This window comes from Pteropus medius, unplaced genomic scaffold (assembly GCF_902729225.1).
Source record: "Pteropus medius unplaced genomic scaffold, Ma_sr-lr_union100, whole genome shotgun sequence".
Classification (NCBI taxonomy): domain Eukaryota; kingdom Metazoa; phylum Chordata; class Mammalia; order Chiroptera; family Pteropodidae; genus Pteropus; species Pteropus medius.
The window spans coordinates 567,706-580,599 of record NW_024349799.1 but is presented as its reverse complement, the minus strand read 5'-3'; the positions used below and the strand labels follow the sequence as shown (position 1 = coordinate 580,599).

Genomic DNA, 12,894 nt, shown 5'->3' with positions numbered 1-12,894 from the left:
GACATGAGAGCCTGTCTGTAGGAGCTGTGACATTTTGAAAACACCAAGTTCATTGTCACCTTGAGCTTTCTCTGCAGGGCAAAAGGGATGACAAAGGTTGGGGCTTTTGTCCTCTCTTGTGGGCAGATTTCCCCCATTGAGTTTTCCTTTTGTGGTGCCTGTGGCCACGAAGGAGGCTGCCCCAGGAACCCCCACCTATTTTTAGCCTCATTTCGACACCCTACAGACAGCAACCCTCTCATGCACATCTATGTTAATTTTCAATCCTGCTGTTGCCAATATGAATCACCCAGAGTTGGCCTGACAAATCGCTAGACCTGAAATGAGAATACAACTTGAAGTGAGAAGGCAAAGACTTCAACAATGGAAAGTTGCCAAGATGCCTGACTTCTAATATGTCTAATAGGTCCCTGTGCTACTTTTATAAAAACAATTTATTGTATGTTCACATACGATGTTATTTGAATGAAGTTCTCTGTGATCAGGGTCCAAGATGTGGATGATAAACTCCTTCCCAGGATTTCCTCTTTAAGAGGAACTTATCTGAGAAATAAATTGTTCTAGATGTTGCCTGAGTCGGATAGACTACAAACCGTATATCATTCTTGGCACATCAATGGCTTTTCATTTTAAATACTGACTAGGTTAGTTTGTGTGTGCTTTGTTAAACTAGGTCATACTCTTGAGTGATGATATTTTGGGTTGGAAATGCTGCTGCTCCTGAAAGTCATCAAAAATCACCTGAAAGGGCAGCTGTGCCTCTGCCAGATCCAGCCAGTCTCGTGTCCATGGGCTTCAGCCCAGCAGTCCACTGGTGGGAGTTCTGATGATCCATCACCCTGCCAGGCAACCTCTTAACCAAATAGACCAATTCAGCCTCCTTCCTCTCATCCTATGTCCCCAAAGGATTTTTGACACAGGGGATATTCTAGGCAAATGTTCATCTAATGTCTCTAAACTAGAGCTTCTGCCCCAATTTCCTTTTGACCTCTCATCCTGGGGAGCCGCAAGCCTCCAAGGACCTCAATTATCTCACACTGAGGTTTTCAGAAGGCAGAGTCTTCCTGCTTAAACTGGGTCCCGCACTAGATGTTACTGGGCGGCAGTGGAAAAGGAAAGAAGAGAAGGGGGCACCATGTAGGTCTATCTATAATCTCTTCGCGCCTTACGAGCGCTCCAATCCCCTGGTGGGCCGGGTTCTATGGTGACTCTGCTTACTCCTAATAGCCTTTATTCCACAATAGCTCCTTCCTTTGAAAATGAGAATGATAACATCTCACTCCAAGTCAGAAGCTGGACCAGATGAGATCAACAGAAACAAAGCAGACTAAATGAAGAGTGAGGTATTAACAGAGAAGAGTCAAAGAACAATTATATCAGGTCTAAAGAGGATACTTACGACGTAAACAGTGGACTGGATGAGGGGGACAAAGAAACCCATGTTCCCCCGCCCAACAGTTCCCACTCCGCCCCATATTCTTAATGCCTAACTAGAGTTAAAAGGGGACACGAGCAATAACTAAGCAGTACAAGGCAATGTGTGACCACAGGCTCAATGTCCCGAGACAGACCATAAGACTTAGATTCAGAGGAGGGCGGCACGCTCCAGTGAGAGGAAGACAGGGAAGGATTCTTGGAAAGTGGAAGGGTTGGTAGGCTGGCAAGGAAGTGGGAAGAAGTCGGTCCTTGGACAGGGAGGACATATCCCAGTGAAGGCCAGAGCAGCTGGAGCAGAGCGTTGCTGGGGAGATACGCAGACTAGGAGTGGCCAAGCTGGGAGAGTTCTGACTCTGAAGGGCTTTAAATGCTGCCAGAGGAATTCAGACTCTGTCCTGCAGGCCCTGAGGTCTTGTCACAGAAAAATAACATGGTGAAAATGTGTGTTAGAAACGGTAATGAAAGGAGATGTAATTGGATAATTGTACTTGAATTTTTAAACTATTTTTTAACCAGGTGCAAATGTTTCCATTTAAAAATGAATGAATTTTTAACACTATAGATAATATAACATAATGTGTGCCAATACTTTTGAGAAATTTTTAAACAGGAACAGTCAAACACTATTTTAGTGTATGGTGAAGAACAGTGGGAGGGCAGCATGGGGTGATGGGTTTGAATGCTGGCTTCTGAGTGACTTAAACCTTTCTGAACCTCATATTTCTTAAAAACAGATAATGATAGCACTTAAGTAAATGGTTGTGAAGATTAAATAGAATAAAGCATATCAAGTGTCAAGTATTCAAAAAACATACATAACAAATTGAGAGGCTACTATGGTAAAACACGGCCTTCACGAAGGTGGGGGATGGTGGACATGGAAAAGGGATGGGCTAGAGTCATTTCAAAAGCAGAATGAACTGATCGGCTATGGGGATTTCAGGAGAGGGACCGGTCACAGTTTTCCCCTGGGGCTGTGATAAATGATGCACTATAGTCACATCTAAATATCTACTCTCTTTGTACACTCTCAACCCACCTTTCCTAAAATCCCCCTCCTTAGAGAACAGGATTCCTTAGAGAACAGGATTCCTCGAAGAACAGTTATTCCACAGACAGCCTGAAGATGTCGCTACAGACAGTACATCCATACTGTGCTCATCCTGGTGTCGACTGCCATTTGTGAAGGGAAAATTCCACTGTTGCTCCTTACCTAACTCCCCTTACTCCAGGTCCTGCCCTGAATGCAGCCTCCTCTTTCTCCTGTGACTCATTATCTTTCCCTCTACCGCCCTGCTCTGATGCTCTGGCCGCCTGGAGTCGGATCTGAGCCCTTCGAGGCACAGAGCCAACGCTGACTAGGTTGTATTTGTGCTTCCCTGCTCTCATCATGTTCATACAGATTACTTACCAACAGCCATACCCATGCTGTCACCCCAGCCACATTCCCCCTAGCCTCTTGAGTTTCCGCCAGTGAATGCAGGGGGCACCCCTCTGCCTTTTCATTTAAAGACTTGGTGATGCATTAATCTACCTCACTTTCTGAAAATATAAATGTTCTTGGTAAAATAATCCCTAAACTGTAGCCTATAAACAGCCCGGATATAGGAAATGATGAGCGTTCCTGAGCCAAGACGAGTGACTTATCCAGAGGGAATATGTCACAGTCATAGGACTGGACTCTGACAGCTGAGAACTGGTAACAAGGGAAAAATGTTCCAGGCCGATTTCCCCCTTCTCCCTTCTCATGGCTTCTGCTTCTGACCCTTCTTACTCTATTTGCTTCTGTTATTTAAAAATTGATCAAAGGATAAATTTCATAATCAATATTTTTATAGGTCTCTCCCATGCATAGCCTCAGACATTTCAATTTTTAATATGTCTCCAAGTAATCTGGGGCTCTACTCCAGATAACAGAGGCTCTAAAAAGAAGTTTGAGAAAGACATTATCTTAGTGATCACAAGAAAGGACTAAGGATCAAGGTTCCTAAATCTTTACTCTATTTGTAATCGGAGGCAAATATTTTAGCAGCTGTGATTCTGTTAACCTTTGTCCTAAACCATTCCCCAGACCTTAGACCATAGAGAAAAAAAAGAAACGTCCACATTCTCATACAGTTTCTGGTGGTGGATTTTGCCTCTGATGCTGAAAAGGATCATGAGTCCCTCACCTGATTATGGTGCCCAAACAGGGACCTCCTCTCATTTATGTACCATATCCAGCTGAGTTTCAGGCTTCTGTGCAGAACTGCTCCAGTGCTAAGTCACCTTATACCCTGACTAAACGCAGAATGAATTTACACCCAAGACAAAAGAGCACATATACTGACATGAAGAGGAAGCGATGTGCTGTTAAACCTACACCCCTTCCTGATCCAACTACTCCTCCCCAAACACAACAGAACATGAACAATCTACACACCTATAGGTATTACTTGGTTACTTCCAACAAACAGTGAAAAAGGAGAGCCAGGAATTTTGGCTAGGGGTTGACACGTGCAGGGGTGTCACGTGCAGGTTTCCTCCTTCCCTGGGGGCAGGTTACCCGACTAAGCACATGGTTGAGACACTGACAGAGCAGAAACACCCCAAAGAGATGTTTACCGAGAGAATTTTAATTAAAAGAAAAAAAGTCTTTGCAAGAAAAACCATAATTTTGTTGACCTTTTTATTCTTTTAAAGTGTAGTGTTTAACAGTTCTTTGGGGGAGGGGTAAAATTGTTTTCAGGGCTTAGAGCTTCTGATTCCAACCCTATCTGTCAGGGGCATACCAAAAACTTCCTGGATGGACATGCTCCACCCCCAGCCTCTGGTTACAGGGAGGAGCAGAGACCCCGTGACACCAAGGGAGCTAAAAGCAGGTCCCTTCCCCAAAGCACCAGGAAAACATCATACATTGGCTGAAAAACAGGTTGTCATCCCAGGGCCTGTCGGCTTGATGTAGCCATAAGAAATGCATTTTATTTGGTTTTCGCAAAATTTTTAAATTTGAAAATGTTCACATCAAAATCCATTTTCTAATTTTTTTCTTTTACAATGGAATTTTTAAAAAAGTACTAAGTTAAAAATGCCATTTGGCAAAAATTGTCTGATCTGAGTATGAGGAACATGCTCTCTCAGGTCTAGACTGCTAACGATGCCACCATTCCCCCTTGGACTCACATGGCCAGCTTCACTCATCTGTGAAACCTGCGCAGCCCTTATGGATAGGTATTTGAGTTTGATACCCTTTAAAGCTTTGATCTCCATTAAACTGCAGGATTCAAAGAAACACATAAAGGCTTTTACAGTCTTATTTTCAGGTCACTATGAAAGAAAATCCTGACAGTTATTATTCTGTGAGGAAATTCAGAGCTCAGGAGATCCAGGTTTTGAGGAGGATGGATGGAGGTGGCTGCCAACCACTACAGGAGGAATGAAAACTGAGCCAGGCATTGGAAGCAGAATATAAATTCAGATTGCAGGGCGGGGCTGCCCATCAGCAGGGTGCCGACTCACTTGGCCTTTAGGACTCTCATGGCTTCTCTGTCTTCCAGCCTATCTGCACTGAGATGTGGAGCCTTTCTTGGGAGTTCAATTGGCTGGCGCTAAAACAGCCTCAGTTTAATTGGCTGGGGCAACTGGCACAGGACACCCTGCCTGTGATGTTAAGAAAAGCCAAATATGTTGGACCCTTGGCTGAACTTATAGGAAAACTCCACGCTGCTAGGCCACTGGGCACTTCAGTGCATATTGTGAATTTCCCACTCAAGAAGAACGGTGAAGTCCCACGCTGGTGCTCCTTTTCCCACGGGGGTGCTCTTGCCCACAGTGAAGCCCTGGAGTATCACTGGCCAACCTGTCATTCCTATGGTTGTATTGAGGCACTGACATACAAAGCAGCTTTGAGGTTAACTTATTCGTTCTTTTTCCTTTTGCATTAAAAAGAAAAAAGCCAAATGACATTAAAAATTAGTTACCTAAGGTTTAACATCTTTAAAGTGGTCAAGATTAGCTAAAACGTTCGACAATTCAGTGGGGAGAACTCTAAGTGTCCAAGAGTCCACAAATGTCTTTCTAAACCAAAAATCAGTTTTGCTGTCTTCTTCTGGCCCTTCTGCTCATGTTTTCTGATTTCCAAGTATGTTCTGTGTTGCCCAAGTTGTAATGTTTGTTGATTTAAACCGTACAGAGCTATATATGATAGAGAGAAAACCTGTTTGATCACATTATTCAAAACTGTCTCCCAGGTAGCAGAAAAACAAAAGATACCTCCTTGGGGAATCCCCACCATAAGGACAGGTCATCAAGTCTCAGCACCTCCCAAAATTTCCAAAAGCGTCCTGCCACATCAGAGAAAAACTGGACCTGACTCTTACCACTAGGTGTCACACTAAACAATCAAGAATAAAGATCACCAGGTCCTGAAGGCCATCAGGAAAATAAAGCCATTAAAGGAGGTATAAAGAAACACTCCTGAGATACTTTTCCTTATGCATGATTTTCTTTTTAATAACTATTTTAAATCTGCAGCCAAAAGTCCTCTTCTGTGGCATCCTTTATTAGGGGGGCATTTACAGTTCAACATTTCTGTTCTTTCTAATAGACGTGAATATCCCCAGATAGGGAAACATCTACCCTCCTAACCATTTGGAGTAGAAAATACTTTGAGTATCTTCCAGATTATAGGGTATTCAGTCTCATTTTCAAAATGTATTTTCAAAAAGTGTCAATACACCTGCTTTGGCCAAATGATTGATATGCTAGGATAGAAATTAGATAAATGGCCATGGAGTACCTAGGTAAATTTTTCTGCATTTTGGTTTCTTTTCAGGAAAGTAGGAACAATACCTATCTTACAAGATTAGTCCTGAGAACAACGTGTTGCATAAAGTGTTGGAGTCCTTCCAAAAATTTATACTGTGAATTTCCAGGAGACATGGTCACTCTTAAGCAGAGCTATACATGCATTTGTAGCCAAGTAACACAATTTTTAAGCTGGGGAAAAAAACGAAATAGCATTCGACTCAATCTTATTATTACGAAAGCAGGTATGCCGCAGCAAAGTTAATTGATCCCTCCAATTAATATGCAGTTAATTAGAGATAGACCTTGGAACTGAGATTTCCTATTTATAGTTGCTGTTCCACCTTGCGTCAAAACTTGTGTATGTGTATATCACACGCCTGCAGACACAATGGAGTCTATCTCTAGGAGGTTTTCATTTTAGCATATAATCATTGATCACTACTACCCTGAAGATTTTCTCGATTTACTCCCCCCCCCACCCGCCCCGCCTCATTTTTTGTGTCACCTTGATTGACCCGTATTTCCTACATTAAGATATTGGTGTGGGGGAGGGGTTCAAGAGGAGGAAGGTTGGTAAGTAAAAGGTCAGTCAAGCTAAGGATGACTGCAACAATTGTCAGAAATCTCTGCAGAACTATAGAGGCCTCCTGGGGCTAAATCTGCAGAAGTTGCTTTGTTTTGCCTGGACCAATTCTAGAAGTAAATCGATTAACTTCGTGACTTGCTGGCTAGGAGGTGGGTTTGCAGAGGAAAACATAAATTCCATTTCTGTCGGAGAGACCAGAGGATGGTGAGCCTGGAGTTCCTGCACACATTGCAGGGATAAGTCCAACTGCTGCCCTCCCCCAGAGCAGGAAAGCAAAGAACCAGGAGGGGCAGGATGGGGGCAATGTTAGGACTGCTTTGAGCCTCCTGCAGTATGCCTAGCAGTTACTTTCTTAGCCATCACTGAAGGCCCAATCTTGGGTAGGGCATTACTCAATCCATTCTTCAGCCTCCTTCCTTCTCCAAAGTCTTCTGGAAAGTCGCCCAGCTCAAGTAGGCCCAAGATCCATTCTCTGCAGCAGCACAATGCAATTCAGGGAACACGACCTCAATAATTACTGTTATTGCAAGGTATCTACAACCTCTACCACAAAGATTAAAATTTTGCCCTACTTGAGAAAAGTCATGTTCACATTCAGCATTTTCCTGCATACAGAAGCAGAGTGTTTACCCCTCCCCCAGTCACCAGGATTGTTAATTCCCAGGAAATTTGAGGGTCCTCCAAGCAATTAGGTTTTTAACGCCACAACTTCCACAACTTCTGAGAGAAGCATGAGGGAGTGCTACGAGTCCCTGCACTTGCAAACAGTCTGGTAAGGATTCTCACAGAGAGAAGTTTGGGGAAACGAATCCCCACACCGGGCCATCATTTCCACTAGCGTTTTCAAAAGATCAAACAACGCAAAGGACCGGCAGGTTGGCAAACCCCAACGAGGAACCGCCCAGCAGGTCTGCGTCCTTGGAATCTCAGCAGCCAAAGACCCCAAATCCAATCGATCCTGGGAAACCCCAGAAAAAGAAGGTTTCTTGCAGAGGGACAAGATTACTGAGTGCAGACTGCAGGGAAGTACCAGGGGAGGGGGCCTTGGTGGGAGGACTTTCCAGCCACTCAGCGTTCATCAAAAAGTTCCCTGTACATGACCCCAGTGGCTCATCGCAGGGAGTTTCTCCTATGAACCCCGGCTCAGAGTTTAGATTTCTTTTCCCCTAGCAGAAGACGGCTGGTTCTCTTTTTCTGGTCTGACTGGCTTGGAAATTCCCCGGGCCTGACCCCGCCCCTGAGAAATCCCCTGCCACGGTTTATAGGGCGCCGCGGCGGCGCTGCGGAGCCCACAACAGTTCGAGCCGGCCGTCCCTCCTGCCTGTGACACAGCGAGGAAGCGAGCGCGCAGCCCGCGACCGAGCACATCTGGAGAGCAGCGCCTGAGCGGTCACCGCACCATGTTTCAGCCCGCCGAGCACGCCCAGGACTGGGCTATGGAGGGCCCCCGGGACGCGCTCAAGAAGGAGCGGCTGCTGGACGACCGCCACGACAGCGGCCTGGACTCCATGAAGGACGAGGAGTACGAGCAGATGGTGAAGGAGCTGCGGGAGATCCGCCTCGAGCCGCAGGAGGCGCCGCGGGGCGCCGAGCCCTGGAAGCAGCAGCTCACCGAGGACGGAGACTCGTAAGTGTCGCCGGCTAGGGTGGCGGGGGTGGGCGCCGGGCCTGATGCTCGAGTCTCGGGGCCTGCGATGCGGCTGTGGACCCGGTGTGTTTGCACCGACCCCGAGACTGTGTAAAGCTGCAGGGGGGTAGGGGATCAGGTCTGTTCCCGGGGCCGCTGTTCCGCAGCTCGGCCTTGCAGCCGCGCACGGCCGTCGCCCCCCTCCTCCCCCGGTTCGGGTCCTCTCGGTCGGGGGCGGGGACGCGAAGTCCCCGCTTGCATAAGGGGGGCGGGGAGCAGGAGTTTCTACCCGGCAGGCGGGCGCCGCGCGGCCTGGAGGGGAAGTACAGGGCGTTCCGGCCCGGCGGGAGGGCGGGGCGGCCTGGTCGGCGCCCGCCCGGGAGGGAGGGGGGGGCCGGAAAGTCCCTGGGCGCCTGCCAGGAACACTCAGCTCATAATAACCTCGCGGAAAACACCGCGGCCTCGGCCTCCAGAAACCCCGGCCTTGCGCAATCCCCCGCAGCCCGCGCCGCCCTGGGCCCCACGCATTGTACTCACCAGCCCTGCGGGTTTTTCCCTCTCTTCCCCTCAGGTTCCTGCACTTGGCCATCATCCATGAAGAGAAGGCACTGACTATGGAAGTGGTCCGCCAAGTGAAGGGAGACCTGGCCTTTCTTAACTTCCAGAACAACCTGCAGCAGGTGCGCCTCTTGCCCAGCCTCGTGCCTCTGACCCCGTGATCTAGCACAGTTGCTCCCAATTCTTTATAAATCGTGACAGCCAGTGTTCATTAGTCTCCCTGACATTTATACATTGGAATCAGCTAGCATTCTAGAAAGTAAATTCCATTAATTTTGTGAGGCCTTAATGATGCCCACCTGGGGCCTCTGGTGTTTGCCTTGCACCTGTCTGGGAGGAGCAGCACCCACAACCTGGGGATCTCTGGGTTTCAAAGGGACTCAGACTGTAGGTTTGGTCCATGGCTTAATCTCTTTCTGTTCTCTCTTCTGTATTGTAGACTCCACTCCACTTGGCTGTGATTACCAACCAGCCAGAAATTGCTGAGGCACTTCTGGAAGCTGGCTGTGATCCTGAGCTCCGAGACTTTCGAGGAAATACTCCCCTACACCTTGCCTGTGAGCAGGGTTGCCTGGCCAGTGTGGGAGTCCTGACTCAGAGCTGTGGAACCCAGCACCTCCACTCTGTCCTGCAGGCCGCCAACTACAATGGTACGTCTGCCTGCCCGGCCCATGAGAGGGCAGGCGACATGGAGAAGGGAGAGATGGGCTAATTTAAGGAGTCCAGGCAAGAGCTTAAACTCTCAACGTGTGAAAGACTGAGAAAATATGTATACAAAAGGCCCATTTGGTGCCTTCGTAAAGTTCATTCAGAACCCAGATTCTGGGTTCTTCAAATTCAGAAGAATTTGTCCCTTAGGAGAATAGGTGAAAGGTTTTGTTTGAGATGTAAGTGTTGAAACAAGTGGTTATACTGTCTTCCTTTTGTTCTTCTAGGCCACACGTGTCTGCACTTAGCCTCTATCCATGGCTACCTGGGCATCGTGGAGCTTTTGGTGTCCTTGGGTGCTGATGTCAATGCTCAGGTGAGTGCTTCATGCCTCCAGGTGGAGTGCATCAGGCCCCAGGGCCCTCCTCACTGACACTTCACATGCTCTTGTTGCAAGCAGAAATGCCAAATTTAACCATAAGCATCTCAAATTCTTTTTGGTTTTAGGAGCCCTGTAATGGCCGAACCGCCCTTCATCTTGCGGTGGACCTGCAGAATCCTGACCTGGTGTCACTGTTGTTGAAGTGTGGGGCTGACGTCAACAGAGTCACGTACCAGGGCTACTCTCCATACCAGCTCACCTGGGGCCGCCCAAGCACCCGGATACAGCAGCAGCTGGGCCAGCTGACCCTAGAAAACCTTCAGTTGCTGCCAGAGAGTGAGGATGAGGAGAGCTATGACACAGAGTCAGAGTTCACAGAGGACGAGGTGAGTCTCAACTCTGTTCTACAAAAAGTAATGAGAGTGACCATACTCCCTCCGCCCTCCCAGGCCCCTAGAGCTAGTCTTTATCCAAAGTTCTCAACATAACGAAGTTCTCAAACTTCATTATGCACAGTCAATATCCCAAGAGTGTGTCTGGTCTTTTTCGCTCTTTTTTAAAGGAGAGGAGCATAAAAGGAAAACTCCCTCAGCCCATGAAGTTAATTCATATTTGGGTTATAGAAAATAGTCCACAAATACTTGAGTTATTTCCAGTAGCAGTCCTCACCACTATCCCAGCACTCCTGGCAAAGCTCTGGAAGTTTAATGTGTCTTTTTTTCCTCTTTGTTTTTAGCTGCCTTATGATGACTGTGTGCTTGGAGGCCAGCGCCTAACGTTATGAGCTTCAGAAGGTGTCCAAAAGACTATACACAGACTTTGTATATTTGTACAGAAAGAGAGTTTTATTTTTCTAAAAAAAAAAAAAAGAAAAGAAAAAGAAAAAAATCAAAAGGGTATACTTAGGACCACACTGCACACCGCCTGGCCCGAAACATTTTACTGTGGTGGATCAGCCCTCATTTTGTTATATTTGTGAACCTTGGATGGGGGACAAGAAAGATCACTGGAATTCAAAGAAAACCTTTTTAAACCTCATCATTGTGGGGTTTCTCAAGGTCATCCAAAATTTGTTGAAAGGACTGCATTCTATTTATTGTGCTTTTTGATTGAACCACCATGGATTCAGTGGCTGAGCTCAATTATATCCTGTGACTGACCGTAACAATGAGGTGTAATGTTAAACCTTTTCAGTGGTATGCGGTTAAAAGTCACTACCTGTGAAGGTTTGTGTTACCCACCTGTGAATGGTGTACATAGTGTATTTTGTTGGTAATTATTTTGCTACTTCTAAGATGTATATTTATTAAACAGATTTTTACAAACAATTATCCTGATCATTTTCTTCTTGCTGCTGTGGCACTTCTATTCTGAGAGTCATTCGATCCTCAGGTGGAGGTGGAGAGTCATGTGGGAGCACTTACCACAGCCAGTCATGGAACCCTTTCAGAGAGCAGCTTCTCACACTGTTACTCGCCAGCTTTGCAGGCAGCCCCGGGCCCAGTGTGTGGGAGGGGAGGCTCTTGCAAGATTGCAAGATGATAGGAAACAGGCTGGGGGGGGGGGGGGCGGTGGGGGAGGGTGCAGCAAGCTGCTTGGCCTATAGCTTGAAGGCTCTCCATTGTTATTTGCTTTTACTCTTTTGAGTTAAATTATTCCGGGACCCTTATTTCCACTTTAGGAAATTATTTTGGCCAAGGAGTATGCTGAATTCACATTTTCTAGAGCTGAAAAAGATCTTGCCTATAATACTGGAAGTTCCTAAAGACATGGACTCAGGAATGGGACTACACTAACATTTGTTAGCAGGTGCCCACCTCTGAGCCTTTCCTCGTAAACTTTATAAACTGAGCCATTGTGAAGATTGCATAAGACAATCTATGTAAAAAGCATAGCAGAGTGCCAGGCACACAGTGCTAAAGAAAAATACAAGTTATTGCACAACATCCTGTATTTCACATGGGAAAAAACAAGCCCAGAGAAAATGCTCTATCCAGGGTCACCTTGCAGGGGAGGCAGGTGGTTAACATCTTTTAAACGAATTCCACCTCTAAACCCACTTTGTTATAAAGTATGTAGTATAAAAGAGAGAAAGGCTTGAAGAATTCAATCATTCTAATTCTACTGAATGATTCTACAGAAACAGATTTTACGAGAAATCAATCACTTGTGAAATTTGGGTTTATATACTCTGAATCTTGATGTTTTCATTCCTAAAATGCATCTCTTGCCTAGGTAGAAAAAGGAATAAAGGAAAGTTTATGGCATGCTATCAAATGCAGAATGATGTATAAATACAATTCACATACTTTGGCTTATGCCTAAGAAAGCATTAATCACCATTATATTACATTATCCCTTTCCTGATCCACAAATGATGTCAAAGTCAAATGAATATAATCATTACCTTCCTCTCAGCCCAAAAAGGAGCCAATACTTAGTGGGTCTTCCATATATAAAGAGTGTTACTGTAGACTGGACCGAGCTGAGCACTGGTGGCCCCTCTACCAGTCTTGCCTTCTTTGAAAGTACTCGGGACCCATCACTGAAATTCCTTGTCCATCCCACAGCACCTGAACACAGGTGTTACATGATCTAACACTTGAATGTTGATTAGGTTCAGCTCTCAGCTAAGTAGAAGAGGTAAAACGGGTAGGGGAGGGATATCTACCTCATATCCAAAAGAACGAAGGTTGGAAACTTGGCTCCCAATTTTGGAATGATGCCCCTAGCACTTCTCAGCCAGACCTGCTTCTTTTTTCCCCTTTAATGGTGTTGAATCTGTGCCAAGATGTCCATCACTCTCACTCCAGTTTTGAGGGTTAGAGCAGCAGGACAAAGGGATGTAGCCCACTCCTCCTCAGCCTC

At 46.2% G+C, this 12,894-nt stretch overlaps 1 protein-coding gene across 1 annotated transcript; it reads left to right on the top strand.

Moving 5' to 3' along the window:
• Positions 1-8,092: 8,092 nt before the first annotated feature.
• On the top strand, positions 8,093-11,354 carry NFKBIA (NFKB inhibitor alpha). Its single transcript, XM_039885668.1, has 6 exons — positions 8,093-8,438; positions 9,010-9,118; positions 9,436-9,646; positions 9,932-10,020; positions 10,152-10,412; positions 10,763-11,354. Exons 1-6 carry the CDS (start codon positions 8,212-8,214, stop codon positions 10,808-10,810), a joined length of 945 nt encoding a protein of 314 aa, XP_039741602.1. The 5' UTR covers positions 8,093-8,211; the 3' UTR covers positions 10,811-11,354.
• Positions 11,355-12,894: the final 1,540 nt, after the last annotated feature.

Bases quoted from the DNA above. Each gene is read 5' to 3' on its own strand.
- NFKBIA (XM_039885668.1), top strand. From the start codon at position 8,212: ATGTTTCAGCCCGCCGAGCACGCCCAGGACTGGGCTATGGAGGGCCCC. The intron at 9,119-9,435 runs GTGCGCCTCTTG...TCTGTATTGTAG, and splicing joins TCCAGAACAACCTGCAGCAG to ACTCCACTCCACTTGGCTGT. The intron at 10,021-10,151 runs GTGAGTGCTTCA...TTTTGGTTTTAG, and splicing joins GTGCTGATGTCAATGCTCAG to GAGCCCTGTAATGGCCGAAC.